The sequence below is a fragment of the Uranotaenia lowii genome, chromosome 2 (genome assembly GCF_029784155.1).
Source record: "Uranotaenia lowii strain MFRU-FL chromosome 2, ASM2978415v1, whole genome shotgun sequence".
Taxonomy (NCBI): Eukaryota; Metazoa; Arthropoda; class Insecta; order Diptera; family Culicidae; genus Uranotaenia; species Uranotaenia lowii.
This window is the reverse complement of record NC_073692.1, coordinates 192,542,419-192,565,366: the sequence shown is the minus strand read 5'-3', so window position 1 is coordinate 192,565,366 and position 22,948 is coordinate 192,542,419. Positions and strand designations below refer to the sequence as shown.

The 22,948-nt window shown below is 37.9% G+C and overlaps 2 protein-coding genes across 2 annotated transcripts in view; one reads left to right on the top strand and one right to left on the bottom strand.

Annotated features, from left to right (window-relative positions):
* LOC129743144 (cysteine sulfinic acid decarboxylase) overlaps positions 1-22,948 on the bottom strand; it is a 134,802-nt gene that overhangs the window by 76,733 nt on the left and 35,121 nt on the right. The gene's annotated exons all lie outside the window — the stretch shown is intronic.
* Positions 2,741-17,625, top strand: LOC129743143 (trifunctional purine biosynthetic protein adenosine-3). Its single transcript, XM_055735112.1, has 7 exons — positions 2,741-3,336; positions 12,892-13,139; positions 13,305-13,699; positions 13,909-14,163; positions 14,236-14,458; positions 14,664-14,811; positions 14,870-17,625. The coding sequence occupies exons 1-7, from the start codon at positions 3,142-3,144 to the stop codon at positions 17,537-17,539; spliced, it is 4,134 nt and encodes a 1,377-aa protein (XP_055591087.1). The 5' UTR covers positions 2,741-3,141; the 3' UTR covers positions 17,540-17,625.

The following is a 22,948-nucleotide window of genomic DNA, read 5'->3' as shown; positions in this document are numbered from 1 at the left end:
ACATCTGGTGGTCACGCCAGATCTCTCTACGAACGAAAATCCGAATCTTCAACTCAAACGTCAAATCCGTATTGCTGTACGGGTGTGAAACTTGGTGCACATATGCGGTAACGACGCGAAAACTGCAAGTATTTGTAAACCACTGCATCATCCGCGCTTGGTGGCCTGGCAACTGGATTTCAAATGAGGAACTACATCGCCGGTGTCATCAAAGGGCGCTAGAAATCGAGATTCGGGAACGTAAGTGGATATGGATTGGGCACACGCTGCGGAAAGATGAAAACGAGATTTGCAGAGAGGCGCTAGATTGGAATCCAGAAGGTCATCGAAGAAAAGGCTGGCCCAGAAACTCGTGGCGGCGAAGTCTAGCCGCTGAAATCCGAACTGTTGACGAGAATCTTGACTGGGACCAGGTACAGACGCTGGCTCCGGATCGTCAACAGAGGAGGTCTTTTACCACGGCCCTATGCACCGGTGGATCGGCGCGGGATCATTAAGTAAGTAAGTAAGTAAGTAAGTAAGTAAGTAAGTAAGTAAGTAAGTAAGTAAGTAAGTAAGTAATGTCGGCGGGCCTGAAACAAAATTTTCCCTAAAAAAAATGCGTTTGTTTTATAATTTTTTCTATCATAAAGTCATTAATATCAACAATACTGTTGATCATACGCAAAAACAATGTTCGGATGATCGATAGAAAATTTATTCACCTTCACTATGCAAAAGAGGGAGCTCAAATTACGTTTAACCGTCCGAGATATTTCAATCTTAGTACAAGAACTTTTTTATTTTTCCGAAATTTCATATTTGGAGCATAACTCCAAAACGGTTCTACTGAGATTTTTTTGAATTTCATTTTCGGATTCAGCGCCCGATTTTACATTAAAAATGACCTTCAGTTTACTAAGTTCAAAAATGCTGTAGGGTAATAGTGTAATTTTAACAACACATTTTTTTTTTCTTGTTGGGTTTTTTTTTATTTGCCAAATAAAGTGAAAAAATCCGGGTATTTTTCAATGAAATCTGGGCAACCGGGCAGGGCCGAACTGTTCCCAAATATTGTATAAAATATTCGGGCAAACCCGGATAAAACCGGGCAATCTGACAAGCTTAAGATAAGTGCATATTTCATCAAGTCAAATAAATTTTCCTAACAATGCATTGTTGAGAAAAGTTAATGGATTTAAATTTGGAAAAAGCTTCGCGGGCCGCACAAAAGGGTCTCGCGGGGCGCGCTTTGCTTACCCCTGGTTTAAAGCATTTAAGGTTGCCAAAACATTTTCCAGACATATGTGGACCGGGTGAAAGGCAATTTTATCTAAAAAAAAACCCTGGCAAAATCCAGGCATCTGATTTCAAAACTTTCGACCCAAAACCCGGGCAATAACGGGCGAATTCGGTCAAACCACGGAATTCTTCAATTACCATCAAAAAGAATACACTTGAGAGTTTATTTTTACATCGAAACACATCAGATGTTAATATTTTTCGATTGAAGAAATTATTCTATAAGTTGCTTCCAAATGAAGATGGCTCAAGATTTTTGTCCGGAATCCTAGCAGAATCTCTTAAATGTAAAGCTTAAGGAAAAAGTCAAATACCGGATAAAATAGAACAGGAATACCGACCAAAAAAAAAGTATTTTCAATCCAAAAATAAATTAATGGACGAGTAAAATTTTTTAGACTCGGTAGATGATCAAATAACGGCATTTAAGATATAAAAACTTTATTCAAATTTCGGATTTCAAATTATGTACTCTGAACTACAAAATTTTCAACTTAAGTGTCCGCAGTTTATAAAGATGGAAACTTTTTCTTGAGAATTCATTTTTTTAAAATAAATTTCATTCATCCATATTTCATTACTTTCTATGAAATTTTCCAGCTGAAGGATCATATACATATTGTCGTGACTGGTTGTCGTGACATATGTATAGAAATGGTAAAAAAATTAAGTTTGAGGAGTTTTTTTCCGCTTTTTTTTCGTAAAATGTCCCACTTTTTTCTGAAAGTATCTGGTAAACCTACCTTAGGCCAAAATCACAAACTTTGTCAACGAAAACAAGGACCGCATGATTCAATTATAGTGAACCATTGTTTGTGTTAAGTTTGTGAATAAACATGAATTTAAGATGAAAATTCTTTCATTTTATTCTATTCTTTCATTTCCTTCATTTTTATTCTTTCAAAATATTTCTTTCGATTGGAATAAAAGGAAAATGGTTCAATGAATAAATATTTTTAAATCTACATCTGAATTACATGGTAGCAAACAAAAACAATTTTGCATCAAATGAAACTGTTTTTGTTTCAAAGCATTAAGATTTTGATTCGAAGATTTTTCAAAAGAAAAATGTTTTGAACCAATGAAATTTTTATTTAAGTATAAATCCCAAAATCAAAGAAAAAAATGCTTTGTTTTTGCGGCACTTTCCTTTGAAATGAAAAATCTTTTCGCAGCGTGCTAACCAGATTTTTAACAAATACCCATAATCATGCCCTGCCTTACTCCAGCGCTAAATCCGCATCATTCTCCCGCTCGACTATCGTGATATTGCACTCTCTAACACGCGTTCCTTCATCCTTTGATATGTATTCGAATAGAGTAATCAACGCGATTTGCGCGAAAGCACCACTATCACTAAACCCTTAGCATAGCACAGACTGGACTGTTGCTGCCCTCTCTTGTTCCAAACAACCGGTATTTCTTCACAACTTTCCTCTGAGAGATTGATGTTACCTTTCTACTATGGATGTGCTGTTCTGTGCTTTGGTACTTATTCAGTCGTACGTCTGAGGCTCTACGAGAAATTTCATTTAATAATTCCAGTTCATCACATTGATTGGCTCATATTACTTCCTGCCGTCGAGTGTAAAAGAACACGTTCCTCAGCTTTTTCTTTAATTTCCCTTGAATAACTACGACTGATCTTGGTGAAAATCGAAGGAATAATAAAACTGATCGATTACAAAGCTGATAGTCAGAGTGCCATCATTCCGTAGTGGGGTTAGCTGTTAGATTTGTTAGAAGTTGAGGCGAATCTTCGCTGCCAGTGATTAATCTCGATCAGTAGTAAGGTTCGAGGTCAGTGTGCCATATAGAATAGAGTTGTGCGGGGCAGTGTAAGAAAAAGATTAAGTTAGCATGAGTCCCGAGGCTGCAACGACTGCCAAAGCCCGTGTCCTGGTGATTGGAGGCGGCGGACGAGAGCATGCCATCTGCTGGAAGCTGGCTCAAAGCCCTCGGCTGGAAAAAGTCTACGCCCTACCCGGCAGTCCCGGCATCGAGCAACTCGATAAAGTTACCCTGGTTGCTGGTATTGGCGTGAAGGATTTCGATGTGAGTGATGCAAGGTTTCCGATTACCGGGTGATATGCTCCCTGTTACCAGGTTACCTTTTTTCTATAGGTTTTTTTTATTACATTTATCGGTGAAAATTTGTTAAAAAAAATATGTCTTCAATTTTCATGATAATTGGAATAATGGTTTGGAATATTTACAAACAACTACAATTACAAATTTGTTAGATTGTGTTTCAACAGCAGGCCATAACGATGTACATACACATTAGCGTTCTAACCATTTTAATTAAATTGATTTAAAATCCAAAAAAATAAAAAACGATAATTATTACCTTGAAAAAAGGACAACAAATAGAATAATTTATTTTCTCAAAATTACTTAGGTTCTATATTCCTTTAGCAACCAAACATACAGTTTTTAATAAATGGATGGTTTCCAAAGAGGTATTAAGAGCAACACTCGTGTTAAGAAAAAGTGGTAGAAATTTTGACACTTGTAGCACATTTTGAAAACTTTACCATGCAAAAACATTTTCAAGATCTGCGGCCTTCAAGTTTTTTTTCACAACACGTGTTCTATTTTCGCATGCTGTGATGCAAAAATAGCCCAATTGCTGAAATGGAAACAATGTTGTAAAAAAGTTCAACGCCCAAAAATTTTGAAATAAATTTTGCATGCTAAAATTTTTAAAATGTGCTAGAAGTATCAATATTTCTACCACTTTTTCACAACACGAGTGAACTTGCTCTAACGGATGAATAATAAAGATGATGTTGCTTCAAACTACTGTGGTTACTTTTTGATCACCAGGGTAACATCTATCAACATGGAAAGTTTTTAGAAAATCATCGATAACTACACTGCCGCTGCCGGCAAGTCTGTCCCATATGCAAAAACAACGAACCGAGAAAAACGGCTTTAAAGATTTTTATAAACTTTCGTGGATTTCTCGGTTGAAAATTCTTTTCTACTTCTTTCTTCACAGATATTAAGATAATTGTTGTATAATTTCGTCCAATGTGTTTTTGATTTTGAAGTTGTTGATGCGGAAGAGAAAATAATGATGGGACAGCCTTGCGAGTATATTTCGCATGCGGATTAAATATACCCGCAAAGCTGTCCCATATTTGGCTTTTCTTTTGTCAGTTGATCATTTGATTCTCTCTATCTGCGCTGTATTATTCACTTTACTGGTTGTTTACTGATAAAAATAAGTTTGAAATGATGTTTATGACATGTTTAGATAGTCAAAGATAAAGAAAGTTTATCGTAATAATTGAGTGGGTCTAAAATAAAATGAATAACATCGTTCCATGAATAAGACAACCTGTACCATCATATTTTGGAAAAATTTTCGGTCGATTAACTTTTTAGAAAGACTATAAATACCTTCAAATTAAATTAATGCTGAATCAGAAACAGCAAAGTATCTTTGCTGCAAATATTTGATGAGAAAAATCAAATCAATATGACTTAAGTTTGTGCTACCAGGTACGCGTATTTTTGTTCAAAGATTTTATGAAAGTCCAAGCAGCAAGTAACAGCATGACAAAAACCTAAAAAATATGGCTTTGTAGCTGACTATTTTCCATGTTTTACAAAGAACAATTCAATGCGAAATTTAAAAAAAAAACAGTTTGATGGAATCTACCCATTAGGCTAAACTTAGCTTGTAAAAATTATGGAGATTGTTATTTTTAACTTTACTGAACTGTTTTATCTAGTCTAACTTTCGCAATTTCAATGAATGCTTATTTTGTCACACTTATTGTATGAATATTTGTAAAATTAACGTAAATTAGAGGAGCAATTTTGAAGCATTCTGTATAAATATACATATGGGACAGCTTTGCGGGTATATTTCATATGGGACAGACATGACTTGGTATTTTTTCATATATGTTGAGAACAAAGTTATGAAAGTTTTTAGTCTAAATTGAAGAACTAACTGTATTTGAACGATTTTTGAGATAAACTGAAAAATGATGAAAATGCATATGGGACAGTCTTGCGAATAGCGGCAGTACAGTACCGTTCATAATTGTATTGAAATTGGTAGCACGCGCACTGTCACTTCGACTTTGAACTTCCATAACTTTTTACTCTGATGATATTTTTTGATCAAATTTTATGTGTTAGATAGATCAACTATCACACTATTATACCACAAAATTTGAGTTTTCTGGAGTTTGTGTGGCCAGAGATACAGTAATTCTTCGAAAATCGGACTTTTTGAACTTTTCTCATTCAAACTACAATATCTCAGAAACTACGCTACATTTTTTGTTGAAATGTTGCAGAGTGATTGTTGAAATATAAAGTAAGCATGTCTGAAGTTTTTGGAAAGTTCGATCGATGGGATCAAAAGTTACGGGAGGTACAATTTTTCAGGCATGAACCTAAAAATGCGATATCTATAGAATTTTGGACGATTCATGAGAACAATATCGTTTCCTCCACCAATCAGACAAAAATGTCTGGCAAAAGCAATGGAGAAAAGAAAAAAATGGAATAAATGATCCATTTGTGTTTTGAAATCAGAATCTCACGATATTGTTGTGATTTTTCGGTTGAAATAGATTTACTGGTTGTTAAACAGAGAATGTGATTTTCCTATGAAAAAAAACGTCCAAAATTCTATAGAAATCGCATTCCAAGGTTCATGCCTGAAATATTGCACCTCCCGTAACTTTTGATCTCATCGATAGAATCTTTCAAAAAAATCAGACATGGCTTCATATCTCAACAATCACTGTGCAAATTTTCAATAAAAAATGTTGCGTATTTTCAAAGATATTGCAGTTTGAATAAGAAAAATCCAAAAAGTCCGATTTTCGTAGAATTACTGTTTCTCAGGCCACACAAACTCCAGAAAGCTCAAATTTTGTGTTATAACAGTGTAATAATTGATCTATCTAACGCAAAAAATTGGATAAAAAAATATCATCAGAGTAAAAAGTTATGGAAGTTCAAAGTCGAAGTGCCCGTGCGCTTGTTTCCAATTTCTATACAATTATGAACGGTACTGTAGATCCCGATCAGAAGAGAAAAACTAAATTATATCAAGATGAGATATTTTGATATTCAATTTTTTCCTATCTGGATGAGTTATAATTTAGTACTCGTAGGATGTTAAAATATCTCAAATTATATCAAAAAATCTATACGATCATAGCTAAATTATATCAGTTTTTGATATGCTCCTATCAAGATTATATCTCGTTCAGATAGCATAGTTTGATATTGGACAGAACAAATTATATCAAAATTATAACTTATCAAGATATCAGTGCTTCGAGAAAATTTTCTAGTGGAAGTTCAATAAACCACATTATTTGATAAAACCATGCCCCATTTTTAGTTCCCCAAAAATTTGATTCAATTTTATGAATCTGTTGAGCGAAACTCGTTAATGTAAGGTTTGAGCCGTTGACTTCGATGTCCGTGTTTCAGAAAAAGTTGAACGTATATCAAAATAAGATATAATCATTTTATTTTAGCACAAGCCGAAAAAAAATCTTGATCAGTGAATATGAGCTCAACCCCATTCATGTTTGTCAATCAGAATAAGATATAATTCAGATTGGAGAAACTTAAAATCGAAAATTTTGAGTTCTTAATTATAACTGTATCAGATGTAAATATCTCGGTGAGATAGGTTTGAGTAATTATTTTGATATGCACTCCTGATCGGGAATTTTTGGGAAACCAAAAATGGGGCATGGTCTTATCAAATAATGTGGTTTATTGACCTTCCACTAGAAAATTTTCTCGAAGCACTCATATCTTGATGAGTTATAATTTTGATATAATTTGTTTTGTCCAATATCAAACTATGCTATCTGAACGAGATATAATCTTGATAGGAGCATATCAAAAACTGATATAATTTAGCTATGATCGTATAGATTTTTTGATATAATTTGAGTTTTTTTAACATCCTACGAGTACTGAATTATAACTCATTTAGATAGAAAAAAATAAGTATCAAAATATCTCATTTTGATATAATTTTGTTTTTCCCTCCTGATCGGGTATACGTTGCATAAGGAGATATTTTTTTTTTTTTCGAGATCATTACCACAAAAAATGTAAACAAGTGGTGTAAAAATCGTACTTTTCAATCAATGAATCGTTAAGATTGTTTAAGTCATACTGTAAGATAGGTCAAAATGAACAACTGGCAACACGGGCAGACAGAAGAACCACGAAAGAAATGTTGGAGGTCGTAGAGAAAATTGTCTAAAATAAATTATATTTAAAGTTGTGAAAACCGGTCTTTAATATTAAAAGACACCATCCGAAGTCTTTTACATGGTGTCAGAAGTGTTTGTCTAAAGTGCGAATGATTCTAAATAGGATGAATCAAGGATTTTCAGTATAAAAGTTGTCGCTGCGCAAAAGAAAAGAAAACGTGTTTTTTTTTTTTGTGCACGTGTGTGTAAACACTTGAACATTTCTGCGAGTGTAACAGTAGTGTCGTCAAAATGGCGCATCAAGAAGGTCGCCTACCACAGGCGTTGGATTGCACGAACTTGGCAAAGGAATGGCCAAAGTGGAAGCAACGTTTTCATATATACATGATAGCCAACAACAAAAACGGAGAGCAAGAGCAAAACAAAATTGCTACCTTTTTGTGGCTTCTCGGAGAGCGTGGAGTGGAAATCTATAACACTCTGTTTCCAAACACCGGAGATGTGGAAACTATGTTCGGTCAAAATGTTGCTGCTGTTGCTGGGTCGAGTAGTGCTGCTGGATCAAATGTTGCTGCTGAACGGGATGTTGCTGTGGGGCGAACGTTGGCAATGGTGATACTGGCTTTTGATGGGTACTGTCTTCCGAGAAAAAATGTTACAATGGAAGCATTTAAATTCAATAACATTGGACAAAAAGAAAAACAGTGTTTTGCCGACTTTGAGACCGAACTTCGTACGCAAGTTGCGTATTGTGAATATGAGTGTCAGAACTGCCGAACGTCATATGCTGACCGTATGCTTCGCGATCGTGTTGTTTTGGGTGTTCAAGACAAAAAGCTTCAGTTAAAATTGCTTGATGGGAGGGATGAGCCCTTGGCTCAAGTTTTGGACACTTGTAAAATTTTTGAAGCTGCTAACGAAAACAAACAATTGTTGGACAAGGTTCCAAGTAGTCACGTAAACACAGTGGGAGTGTCACCAGAAGTTAAAAATAGTGAAATAGCTGTTGTGAAATCACCTGAATGTTTTAACTGCGGAAAACCATATAATGGACAGCATCGGCGCTATTGTCCTGCAAGAAATGTTGTTTGTGACAATTGTGACCGACAGGGTCACTACAGAAAGTTCTGCAGATCTGCTAAGATGGGTGGCAGAAGCAACAACGAAGGGGTTCTTTTATTTCTTTTATTTTGTAGCGGCCCACCACACTCCCCCACACCAAAAGGCTCAATTGAGCCCCCTGGTAATGGACGCTACTGTTCTCAGCATGTCTGGCAGCAATGAATAATAAAAGTTAACGCGAGCAAATTTTAATCATGCTGAGAACACAAAATTGTTTAATGTCGTGCGAGGAAATGTATTATTTAACTAAATTGACAACAATATGAATCTCAATGGAAAATAATTTCCTTTGAAGAGATTCATTATACTATATTTACTATTACACTAATTATATTTACTAATTTTATCAAGTTATGTTCAATAATTTAATAAGATAAAAATACAAACTACAATTTTTTAAAGAATAATAATATTAGAAATTAACGCTACAAATATGCAAAAGGTAAGCAAAACAAAGACTGGTTGATGATCGACTGTTTTAATGGTTCAATTTTTCTTTCAAAAGCTGTATCACTTTGGTTTTGAACATGGAACGATTGGTTATGTTTTTAATATCAGAAAATTTTACTGAAGGTAAATCAATTAGAACTATCCAATGTTATTTTAGAGTAAATACCGCAACTAAGGGAGCCAATAATGCCAGGTGGACTAAACGATTTTTGATACGGAACATGCCGGTTGTCTTCAAACTTGACACAGGAGCAGATGTCAACTGCGTTCCCATTAAATTTATCAAACAAATGAATTTCCCAATATCGCGCAAAGGTTCTTTTAACGTTTTGGATTACAGTTCTAATAAAATTAACATTCATGGACAGGTTCTGCTAAATTGTTATGATCCGGAGAAACAAATGTCTCACGAAGCTAAATTTCTCGTAGTAGATGATAATTTCGAGCCACTGATAGGTCTTAAATCGTGTATTGATTTCGGTTTAATAGAACGTGTGAGTTCTGTAGAATGTGCAGATCAATTACCTACTGATAAGGAGGCATTTCTTAAACAATATGCTGATGTTTTTGAGGGATTGGGTAAATTCCCTGGCACTTGTAAAATCATACTTAAAGAAAACTCTGTACCTGTTTTGCACTACAAGAAACGTATCCCTATGAGTCTCTATGATCGTTTGCGGGTTGAATTGTCGTCGATGGTTGAACAAAATGTAATAAGTCCAGTTGATTACCCTACTGACTGGGTTAACAACATGCAAATAGTGGAGAAACCTAACGGGTCCTTGCGCATTTGTTTGGATCCTAAACCACTGAATGCTTGCATAAAAAGGGAACATTTTTTGATACCAAAAGCCGAAGACATCCTTAGCCGTTTAAGTAAGAAAAAAGTTTTCTCTGTATTAGATCTGCGAAGTGGTTTTTGGCAGATGGAACTCGATGATGTAAGTTCAAATCTAACTACCTTTATGACTCCGTTTGGGCGCTTCAAGTGGAATCGGGTTCCTTTTGGAATCTGTAGCGCCCCAGAAATGTTCCAAAAGCGAATGATTCAAATATTTGGTGATATTCCCGGGGTTGACGTCTATTTTGATGATCTTTCTGTGGCTGGTGAAAGTTACATGGAACACGATAGAGTACTAATGATGGTTATAGAGCGTGCTCGTGCTAACAATATTCGATTTAACTCTGCTAAAACGCAGTATAGAACAAATAAAGTAAAGTTTATGGGGCACATCATCACGGGAGGTACAGTCGAACCAGATTATTCGTACGTCAAGGCAATTATTGATATGCCAAAACCATCCAATAAAAAAGATGTCCTTAGATTCTTGGGGTTGTTGAAATACCTGGGTAAATTCATAGCGAACCTATCACAGCGTACGGCTCATTTACGTAATCTCTCTTGTAAAACGGTTGATTGGTGTTGGGACGAAAATCACGAGCGTGAATACCAGGATCTCATATCGTCGTTAACGTCTACTCCTACTTTGGCTATATTTGATCCCGATGTGCCTATAGTGATTCAGACTGATAGTTCCAAAGATGGTATTGGGAGTGTACTCATGCAAAACAGTAAACCTGTTGCCTTTGCATCTCGGACACTGTCTAAAAGTGAACAAAAATGGGCACAAATAGAAAAAGAACTCTTGGCTATCGTTTTTGCTTGTAGTAAATTCCATTTTTTTGTATATGGTCGTTGTTTTATGGTTCAGTCGGATCACAAACCACTTGAGTCACTTGTAAAGCGAGATATTGATGATGTTACCCCTCGTTTGCAACGCATGTTTATGTTTTTGTTAAAATATCCCTATATGTCGATTAAATACACTCCTGGGAGGGATATGCTCGTAGCTGATTGTTTGTCTCGTGCTCCGCTCTCTGATAGTAGTGATCTGTGTCCTGAGCTATCGGGTATGATACATTACATTTCACAGCGTGTTTGTCTATCCCCTGATAATATGAAACTGTATAAAGAGACACTCGCTCAAGATGAAAGATTCTGTCGCATAGTTGAATACGTGCAGAATGGATGGCCATCATATCACCGATTGGACGAACTGTGTCAGCTGTTTTACAAATTTCGTAATGAACTACACTTCGAGAATGGGTTATTGTTAAAAGAACATCGATTAGTTATTCCAATCAAACTGCAAAATCAAATAGTGAAATGGTTACATGCCCCTCATCTCGGTATTGAAAAAACTTTAGCTCGGGCTAGATCTCTTTATTATTGGCCTGGCATGACGAATGATATCGTTGAATGGGTAAAAAAGTGCAACGTATGTGAAAAGTTTACCCGCAACAATCAGAAGGAACCATTAATCCACGATTTTGATCCTCAATATCCGTTTCATCGAGTTGGAATTGATCTTTTCGAATACGGAGGGCATGATTATATCGCTGTCATTGATGCATATTCGAATTTTGTAATATCCGATTTATTAGACGAAAAAAGTGCCAAAAATGTGATTCAAGTACTAGATAAAATATTCTGTCGTTACGGCTACCCAACCCAAGCTCGTTGCGACAATGTTCCTTTCAACTCGATGGCATTTGACAGTTATGCTAACCTTAGTAACATAGAGTTTATCTTTTCAAGTCCTCTCTATCCTCAGAGTAATGGCTTGGCGGAAAAGGGTGTTGCAATTACGAAAAATATACTTAAAAGATGTTACGAATCAGATGGTCGGGAAATTTTCCAATATCGGTTGCTGGAATACAATACAACACCAGTCGCTAGCATGGGTGTCTCGCCGTCTCAGCTGTTTTTTGGGCGCCAACTAAAAACTCGTCTTCCTACTGCTGCTAAATCATTGGAGCGGTATCTTATGTGCGAAAATGAAGTGAAACGGAAAATAATATCGAAGAAAGCGAAGCAGAAGAAATATTTTGATCGAAATGCGAAGGTATTGCCAGTTTTGATGGAGGGTGATCTAGTCATGTTCAAGAAATCGGGAAAAGAATGGTATTATGGGAAGGTTACGCGAAGGATTAATCATCGTTCATACATGATAAAGGATAGTTTCGGCAACCATTTCCGTAGAAATCGAAAATTCATAGTGAAGACCTGTAACACCCTTGAAAACTCTTTTGATTTGGATTTGCCTTGTGAAGAGTCGATTCGACATATCCGTCCTGAAACTTCTGCTAAAACAATATCAAATCCTCCCCTTAACCTCCTGCCAAGCTGCGTTTCTGAATGGAATCAGACCTCTAAGGAAACCAAAACTAATGACTCTGAGATGTCTGATTGCTCCGTTTACTATGATATTGATAATGAAATAAGTGATCAAGAAGTTAGTTCAGATTACTCAGAGAGTTCGGATCACAGTTTAATTTCTGATGATCTTTCGATGAGCCCTCAGGCGCAGAAAAATATAGTTAATTATAAAACCAAAAGTGGTCGTACAGTTAAAATGCCGAAAAGATACGATGATGAATTTCAATAGATAAGGAGAATAAATTAAACTTTAAAGAAAAGAAAGCATGTAAGATAGGTCAAAATGAACAACTGGCAACACGGGCAGACAGAAGAACCACGAAAGAAATGTTGGAGGTCGTAGAGAAAATTGTCTAAAATAAATTATATTTAAAGTTGTGAAAACCGGTCTTTAATATTAAAAGACACCATCCGAAGTCTTTTACACATACCAGATGAATTTTCAGTTCAGATCGTTTTGTTTAACTCTACCAACTGGGCCCGAGTCCTCCCATCTTGATTATGAAGATTCAAAAGTTTAAATAAGAACTAAAGTTTCGCTTTTGTCAAGTCTTTTTGTTTAAGTCATCTGAAGCCTGTTTTTTCCGTTATCATCCTCGCTAGGCCATTGTCAACTGGTGTAAAACGAATTCCATAAATCTGGTAGCTGTTGGGCCTGAGGACCCTTTGGCTCAAGGTCTGGGAGACAAACTGCTAGCGGCCGGCATCCAATGCTTTGGTCCAGGGCAAAAGGGAGCTCTAATCGAGGCTGATAAAAATTGGTCCAAGGATTTCATGCACCGCCACGGCATCCCGACGGCACGTTATTCCTCGTTTCGGAATGCTGATGAAGCGAAGGCTTTTATTCGTTGGTCAGTTTAACTGCATGCTAACCTAAACCATCAAAAGTTCCTTAGATCAGTACCTAAAGGCTTACTCAGCCTCAGCTTTTTCCGGAATCGTTCAGTGAAGCTTTTGATAAGTTTGGGAAAGTAAGATGTTTGAGCAGCTTTTAAAATTTGAATCTTATTCTTCAGCGCATCCTATGAAGCGTTGGTCGTAAAAGCTAGTGGTCTAGCCGCTGGAAAAGGTGTTATCGTTGCTGAAAATCAAGACCAGGCGTGTGATGCAGTGGACGAGATCTTGGGTGATAAAAAGTTTGGATCAGCTGGCGATGTAGTTGTGATCGAGGAAAAACTAACAGGAGAAGAAGTATCCGTGCTGGCTTTCGTGGATACGAAATCGGTTCGTGTTATGTTGCCAGCTCAGGATCACAAGCGATTACAAAACGACGATCGAGGACCTAATACTGGCGGGATGGGAGCGTACTGTCCATGTCCCATCATCAAATCGCATGAACTTGAAATTATTTCGCGAGAAGTGTTGCAGCGGGCCGTAGACGGTCTGCGTAAGGAGGGCATCAAATACAACGGTCAGTAACTGGTTCAATGTAAACTTATTTTCAATATTTGTTGCAATCGACGCGCCGATAAGATTCTCTTGGCGCATCGGGTCAAATGTTACAAGAGATTTGTTGTAAACAATACTCTCGCTGTTGTCAATCTCTTTAAATTGATAAGCAACTAATGAACGTTTGTTTCTTTTTTTACTCTGTAAACGTCACGTGTTTTTACACATCAGGAATTCTGTATGCTGGAATGATGCTTACCCCCAGCGGACCAAAGACGCTAGAGTTCAATTGCCGATTCGGAGATCCGGAAACGCAAGTCATACTGCCATTGCTGCAAACGGATCTGTACGAAATAATGGAGGCATGCTGCACCGATCGACTAGAGCATATCGCCCTCAAGTTTCGCGAAGATGTGAGTGCCGTTGGTGTGGTCATGGCCAGCAAAGGTTATCCAGAATCGTCAACCAAAGGATGTGTTATCAAAGGTACCTTCTCCTCCGAACCCATTCCTGAAGTTTTTTCGAAATACACTTTTAAATCAATTATTTTCTTTACAGGTATGGATTCGGTATCCACTCGACCTGATCACCTGGTGTTCCACATGGGCGTTGGAAGGAATGATGATGCGCAGTTTATCACAAACGGCGGTCGGGTATTGATCAACGTTGTCCTGCAATCGAATCTTCGTACCGCAGCAGCCTTGGCTACAGCCGCCTGTAACGATGTTAAGTTCGATGGATCCCAATATCGTACCGACATCGCTCAGAAAGCATTCAAACAGTAATAACTAGTTTTGTTTCTGTATGTTACCATTAAACATAACTATTCAGGGTTTGTTTTCGAGACTCCCTTCGTTGTAAGACACAGTTGATCCTAATAAAACATCATTAACACAATATTTGGTTGGAAACCAGTTGTCCATTTCATTGGAATCGAATTCAGTTCACGAGTTCACGAATAATTTTGTTTTCCCTTCTTTCGACAGTGTTGGATTGAGCTATAAGGCTAGTGGAGTGGATATCGACGCTGGAGACGCTCTAGTGCAAAGAATCAAACCGTTGGCTCGTGGAACTATCCGATCAGGAGTACTGGGCGGTTTAGGGGGATTTGGGGGCCTTTTCAGGTTGAACGAGGTGCGTATCGTTGTCTAATTTTCGGTGAACATCAAACTGATTTAGTGCAATCCCATAGGTTACCTATATCAATACCAATGGATTACGAGTCCCTTATAGTGATCCGGTGCTGGTTCAGGGAACGGATGGAGTCGGAACAAAACTTAAATTGGCCGAAGCTTTGAAACATTGGGATACTATCGGAATTGACCTCGTTGCGATGTGCGTCAATGATGTTCTCTGTGCTGGGGCTGAACCATTGGCGTTTTTGGACTATATAGCTTGCGGTAAACTTGACGTTCCAACGGGTGCTATGATTGTGAAAGGCATCGCCGAGGGTTGTCGAGAGTCCAATTGCGCCCTATTGGGAGGAGAAACAGCCGAGATGCCTTCTATGTACGAAGCAGGAAAGTACGATTTGGCAGGGTATTGCGTGGGAGTTGTGGATCATGATCAAATATTACCTAAACTGAACGAAATACAGCCTGGAGACTTAGTTGTAGGGCTTCCATCAAGTGGAGTTCATAGCAATGGGTTTAGTTTGGTTAATAAGATTTTGGAAATCAATGGCTACAAGCTGACGGACGAAGCCCCGTTTAGTGATCACGGCTTTTCTCTCGGGATGGAATTAATGACACCAACAAAACTGTATGTGAAACAATTATTACCTGTCATCCGTAAAGGTAACGTGAAGGCTTTGGCCCACATAACTGGCGGAGGTTTAGTGGAGAACGTCCCAAGAGTGTTGAGGAATGATCTAGCTGTGGAGATTGATGCTGAGAGCTTCAATATTTTGCCAGTATTTGGGTGGTTGGCTGCGAATGGGAATGTTCCTGAATCAGAAATGTTAAGGACATTCAATTGTGGCATTGGAATGGTGGTTGTTGTACCAGCTTATGATCAAACCTGGGAGTTGCTGAAATCTTGTGGAGGCACTGTCATAGGTCATGTTACAGAACGCAAATCAACGAACTTGCCGCAAGTTAGTGTCAGGAACTTCAAAAAAGCGATTGATAAAGTAGCTCAACCGTACCAACAAAAACTGACAAAAACTGCGATTTCTTACAAGGATAGCGGCGTGGATATTGTAGCCGGTGATAATCTCGTGACAAAAATCAAACCCTTAGCTAAAGCCACTACTCGGGATGGCTGTATTGGAGGACTTGGAGGGTTTGGAGGTTTGTTCCGTCTGAAAGATATGGGTACCTTTAAAGACCCAATATTGGTTTTGGGAACTGACGGTGTGGGAACAAAACTGAGGATCGCTCAAAAAATCAACAGACATGCGACTATCGGTATTGATCTGGTGGCTATGTGCGTAAACGATATACTTTGTAACGGAGCTGATCCGTTAAGTTTTTTAGATTACTACGCCTGCGGCCATTTAGATGTTAATGTAGCTGCCGAAGTTATAGAAGGAATCGCAAAAGGTTGCGAACTGAGTGGCAGTGCATTGATCGGGGGCGAAACGGCAGAAATGCCAGGAATGTACGATGGCGGAAGCTACGACCTGGCTGGCTTCTCCTTAGGAATTGTTGAAAACAAACTAATGCTTCCAAAATCGAATACAATAGTTGGAGGGGATATTCTCATAGGTCTCCCTTCCTCCGGTGTTCATAGCAATGGTTTCAGCCTGGTTCATAAAATTCTGGAGCATGTAGGTGTCACATACAACGATATCGCTCCTTTCAGTGCTACAGATCGATCATTTGGAGAAGAGCTGCTATCTCCAACGAAAATCTACGTAAAAGAAGTGATGCCTCTTCTTCAGCTGAATTTAATCAAAGCTCTAGCACACATTACTGGTGGAGGTTTGACGGAAAATATACCTCGAGTCCTTCCTAATGGGGTTGGAGTAGAAATAGATGCCAAAAGTTTCCATATTCTACCCATTTTCGGATGGTTATCTAAGGGTGGAAACATTGAGGAAAAGGAAATGTTAAGAACATTTAATTGTGGCATCGGCATGACATTGGTAGTGGCCAAAGAAAATGCTTCTGTTGTCATGGAACATCTCCAATCTACTAGAGCATCCGTAATTGGAAAAGTTATCAATTGCAAACCATCTGATCCTAAGGTAAAAGTACTGAACTTTACAGAATCTCTCTATAAAGCCCAACAGATTTGTTGTATGCTTAAAAAACGAATAGCTGTACTAATATCAGGATCAGGAAGCAATCTACAAGCACTCATCGATGCATCTCGGAATACTGCCTTCGGAATTCGCGGCGAAATAGTTCTGGTGTTAGCCAATAAAAACAACATATTCGGGCTGGAGAGAGCCGCGAAAGCGAATATTCCTTCAAAGGTTATCCTCCACAAAGACTATTCTACCCGGGAACTCTTTGACGCTGCAATGTCGGAACAACTCGAAAATGCCAATATAGATCTTATTTGCCTAGCAGGTTTTATGAGAATCCTATCAGAAAGTTTCGTCCGGAAATGGAAGGGAAGACTCATCAACATTCATCCTGCTCTGTTACCAAAGCACAAGGGTATTCATGCACAACGCCAAGCACTGGATGCGGGCGATTCCGAATCCGGTTGTACGGTTCATTATGTGGATGAAGGGGTCGATACTGGTGCCATTATTCTACAGGAAAAAGTGCCTGTTTTGCCCCAGGACACTGAAGAAACGCTAACCGCAAGGATTCATCGAGCTGAACACGTAGCCTTCCCCAAGGCGTTGCGATTGGTCGCCAACGGTTTAGTAAACCTTGGGCCAGACGGTAAGGTGCGATGGAATTGAAGAGTTTCAGACGTTTTAAGCTCAAAACAAAATGTAACAATCAAAGTACAAAAAAAATTGGACTAAATAAAAATATATATACACATTGAGAACAAAGGTTTTTTTACTAGTCTAAAGCGGGTCATAGTCTAAACACATTTGTACAAATACAATTAAATTCGATGAAACTTTGTTATTGTGAAAACGATTTGCATCGTGTTTGCATGCCTAAATTTTGTATAAACAGCACCATACACCATGCCACAGAGGCTTGTTGGCCAACAAAACCTTTTCCAACGATCAGCATGGATTTATGCCAAAACGCTCAACAACTTTCATCTGGCGTGCCCCAGGGAAGTCATCTAGGACCAAAAGTATTCCTGATCTATTTCAACAACGGGCGATGATGGATCAAAATTAGTGTATGCCAACGACGTGAAATTATTCTATTCTATTGATGTAGATGTTTTTTTTTGAAATTTGTTGATCCTTTTTACAGATTGCATTCCAAGGCACGGCGAGCCACCGCGTCTCCCCAGTATGCTACTCTGGGTCCATGAGTGCAATTGGTCGACTCTAGATACTATGTACCCCTACGCCATATAGCCCAACTGGGGCCTCTGGCCATAATTCCCATCCGGACCTGCAAGGAAGGCTATACCCGTGATGGGAGACCATACTAGCGCAAAGCGCTCAAGGACAATACTCGTTTATACGTACTACTCCAGCATATATACCCTGTTGGAGTAGTACGTATCAACGAGTATTGTCCTTGAGCGCTTTGCGCGAGTAGTATACATGTAGATGTGGGGCCTGGTGATTAGAGAGGATCGTCCGCTCGCTGAACGACACCTTAGTCACCACAGTAGATGTAGATCTGAACCTCCTGTAGAACCAGTTTAACCTCTTAGCCTGCTGGTGTGATGCCAACCGTCACCTTTCAACCCCAGACATTCACACGCTGCAAGCTGACAAGGCGTAGATCGTGCGTTTGTCGGAGCTGATCTGCTTTCATCAAGAATCGACACTCTCGCACTATTGAGAGCACTTGTACTCAGCGTACGACCTCGAGGTTTGCGGAATTGGGATCTTCAGCAACTTGTTTCTCTTAGACCGAACAATAAGGGAGCTATCGGCACTTATTGGCGCCTTTAAGACTTTTATTTCCCAAGCACTTTGATTTTGATGTTTCGAAGCAGAATTCTTACGGCGCATTCTTAAATTGTTTTTTTGGGGTGATGCATCAGTCAATCGATTTTTTTTTTTGGTAGATTTCAAATCACTTACCAATGCTTTTGCATACGTTTGTTTGTATTTGAAAACAAACGCGAGCATCGATAAAAACGATCACTTCGATAAAAAAAATCAATTTACGTTCACGCCGTTAGTGTTCTAAGATCGATGTGGATTATTTATACTTGTAGTTTTTTTTATTAAAGACATTTTAACCAACTTTTGATTATTCGCGTATTTTTAGTTTGTCTTTTTATTTTCAACCTTTCAATGGCTGTTTTTTGTAAATAAATAATAATTTAACCTTTCATTTGGATCAATATGTGATGTGTTAATTTAATAATAAAGAATAACTAACGTTTGCATAAAAAGGCTATTTTCGGATTGAGGTAAACAAAAACTTAGAAGAAGAATTGAGTTTGCTAACGGTAATCATATTAGCGGCTGCATCACGTTAACCGGAATATCATTTACCGGATGTACCATATACCGACTGAATCATTTAAGACTAGAAAGACATATACTAGACCAGGGGTTTTCAGATCATTTGCTTGGCGGAGCACTTTTTAGAAACATAAATTTTGGCGGAGCACCTACATTTTTGAAAGAATGAAAAACCCAAGTTTTGAAAAATTGATAGTATTTATCGTTCAAATAAGATGTGCCTTGTCATCGTAGTGTATAAAATCAGTAATGAATGGTTACTCTTTGAATAGCCTTGATTTTATAAACAAAATATGTGTCATCAAAAATTAATAATTTCAATAGAACAAATACGCTTTCTTGGATTTTTCAAGCTGTAACAAGTTTGGTTAAATTTGTGTCAGTTGTAGCCTGGTCCCACGCTTAGTCGGGATCGGTATTTCGTTTTCGTTGTGATACACAGCAAAAAATTTCTAAAAGTACACGGAATCTAAAACACGAGTGATCTATTTTTTCTTGAGTGTAAGTACAAAAAGATGTAATTTTAAACTTCTTTCGATGTAATATTAGTCTATTTTCCAAAATTGAATAAAAATAAACTGTTTTGATTTGATTTTACACTGCATCATGCAAAAATCAACTGGTCAATGAAATTTATATCACAAACAGTGTAAAATTATATCTGTTTGATTTAAAATTGAATGAAAATATTAAAATTGTGCCTTTTTGTATTTCAAGTTAGTTTGCGCGTCGGGCACAAAGTAAACAAGTCGGAAAATTATTCGGGAACGAGTCATTCAAAGGCGTAGGCAACAGGAGCACTTTAAAAGTCTTTAAAGTAGTAAGTTTATGAGACGTGAAATGAAGAATATGGTTGAAACTGATTAGTTTTCTCTCCTTTACAGCAAGGTCAGATTTTTCGCAGCGGCTGATATCCGGCCAGTGATTATCCGGAGAAACTTTTGTCAGAAAAATTCAAGTGTGCAGCATGCTGGCCGAAAAATTATGATTTCCGGAACCATTCGAGGATGCTGATCATGCTGATTCGAAAAACATCCCCGTGCTGGGAATCATCGGATGCAACAACAATTCCAGCCTGACGCTTTCCGAATGGTTTTTTTATGTTCAGTTTTGGAAATAAATGTGAATTAAAAATGGTACATGCGGCGTTCTTATTCAAGACAAAAGCAAAAACCTTAATATTTAGAAAAAAATATCAATATTTACGATAATAAATTTTAAAATTTACATCCATGTGTATTTTTACACGACGGCTTTTGTGATCCAATCTCGTGCATTGATTTCGAGTTAAATTTACACGCCTCAAAAATTACATTCTCGAAAAAAATACACCGTGATAGAATTTTACATCAAATTCGATGTTCCGTTTTCGTGCATCGTTTTCGTGCATCGTTTTCGATCTAAATTTACACGAATTTTTCTTGCTGTGTATATGTGGAAAATCCACACACTCACATAGATAAGTTGTGGAAAACGGCAGAAAAATAAGTTTTGCTCTATCGTACAGCTTTTTAAATTTATTTTTTCAGTTGACACCAATACTCCTCCTACGACTTTTTGGATACGAATATTTCCTGAAGCTTTGAATCCGATGTCATGTCTATCAAGGATTCATATTTTTGCGATGTTAATGATTCTGGTTTCTTTAACATAAAAATAGGCTGTTCCACTCATTTAAAGTCTACGATATTTTTTTTGTTTTATAATATTCTTCGGGGAATTTTGCTGGAAGCTGTTCAACAGATCCTGCGGCAAAACATTGTAATTGTAATTGTAAATGACTTTATAAGACACGTGGGTCTGTTAGTTTAAGTTTACACCAAGAAATACAAAAAATAAATTTATCAACGAAAAGTGGTGTGATTGTCATAATTTTTGGAAATTTTCGGATGATAACTTCAAGGTTATTTCTGATTGAATGCTTCTTAAATCCGGAAAGCTGTCCAGGTTGCGCTTTTTGAGTGATTCTGCCCAAAATTTAATTTTTCTCTTGAAAGTCATGATGTTTTAATCGAAGATTATTATTCGTTTACCTTACATTGAAAGACTGAAGTCATTCTTAATTCAAAGTTTGGCGAGACAACGTTTTTCTACGAGATAACCAGCGATCTTCGGTATGAAGAAGTAGCGTGGAAAGTTGGCTAACCATCTCTTCGCACTATGCCTTGAATTTTGAATAACCCGGAATGTTTCGGTCGAGCCTTAATAAAGTTGATTATTTTTATGCTTTCGTCCAAGACTTTCTTCAAAGATGATGATAGTTTCTTCATTGCGAGTACATGTCGATGAAGGATGTAATGAATACTACCGCAACTTTTGGTATTTTCTTTGATCTTGGCAACGGCTCCAGACTTGGCCAGTATTTCCAACTATAGCTTTCGCACCGTCCATACATACATCAATGCAATTTCCCCATGGAATATTGTTGTCCGTAACATAATCATTAATTTAGCTTGAAAATTTCAGCCCCGACGTGGAAGTTGGCAACGCTTTGCAAAGGAACAAATCTTCTTCGAAACATTCAGAACCTTGGTAGCGAACAAATATCATCAAAATTGCTAGTCCTGCTACATCTGTGGATTCGTCAAGAGACATGTCGAATTTTGAAGTTCTCAATCGCTTTCAACATCTTCAGCCATGTCACAAATTCGCCAAGAAAGCGTGTTGTCAGACATGGGAATCGAATTTACCAATTCCACTGTTTTATTATCAACCATGATACGGACGACTTCTTGAATACAAGGTTTGATTAAGTTTTCAGCAATAGTATGCGCTTCTCCAGCTTTTCCAATCGGTAGCTCGCCAAGTACGGCGCAAGAACAGGCTTTTCATTAAGTGTTTTGCACACTCAGTCCTTTAACACAACGTTGTTCGATCAAAGCAGTGCATTTTGACAATCCACCTTTCTTTGCCAACATCCCTGCAGGGCCGGCACATAAAAACTTTATAAGTAAAATGCCTTAATAAAACCATTTGTAAATAAAAAAAAATCCCCGCAGGGATTCAGCCGCTAGTAAAAATAAAGTAAACAAAATGTATTCGTTCGTACTATATGCCTTGTAATTTTTTTTTCTCATTGTTCGGAACGGAACCGACGGAAACGTCCACCGAAGAAAATATCAGGGAATTGCAAGACGATTGAAAAAACACGACCGGTTTCACAGAATTCAAATCGTTTATTATCTTATTTTTCCTCTTCTTTCTTTCTCTCTCCTAACGCCAGTGCATCCAGTTCAATTCTATTTTTCACATTCCTCCCCCTCGTTTTGACGACTGTCAAAACCAGCAGACGGATTTAAAGTTGGGATGAACGCAAGCTTTGTAACAGGTCTCCGCAACACACTCGAGCGGGTCTGGACATCTGCATACCGCACTAGGCCATCGTCTCCTGGAAAAACCTTCAGCACGCGACCTAATGGCCATTCTCCTCGGGGAACGTTATTATCTGCGATTCTTACTATATCTCCTATGTCAAGGTTGCGGGTGGTTTTGTTCCATTTCGAGCGACACTGTAGTGTGGTAAGGTACTCTCGTACCCATCTATGCCAAAATCGATCCACCAGTAGCTGGGATATTCGCCACTGCTTCTTCAAAAATTCAATTTTCAGGACGCTTAACTCCGAGTAGCAAATCGTTTGGAGTAATGCTACGAGGATCACTTGGTTCGACAGAAACATATGTCAGCGGCCGGTTATTCACTACACAGCAAATTTTTTTTTGCTGGAAACCAGCAAAATTTTGCTGGTTTTTGTC

What these genes read in the sequence shown, in the direction of transcription:
- LOC129743143 (XM_055735112.1), top strand. Translation starts at nt 3,142, where the DNA reads ATGAGTCCCGAGGCTGCAACGACTGCCAAAGCCCGTGTCCTGGTGATT. An exon ending in GCTCAGAAAGCATTCAAACA is followed by an intron (nt 14,459 to 14,663) that starts GTAATAACTAGT and finishes TTCTTTCGACAG; the next exon opens with TGTTGGATTGAGCTATAAGG. An exon ending in GCCTTTTCAGGTTGAACGAG is followed by an intron (nt 14,812 to 14,869) that starts GTGCGTATCGTT and finishes GCAATCCCATAG; the next exon opens with GTTACCTATATCAATACCAA.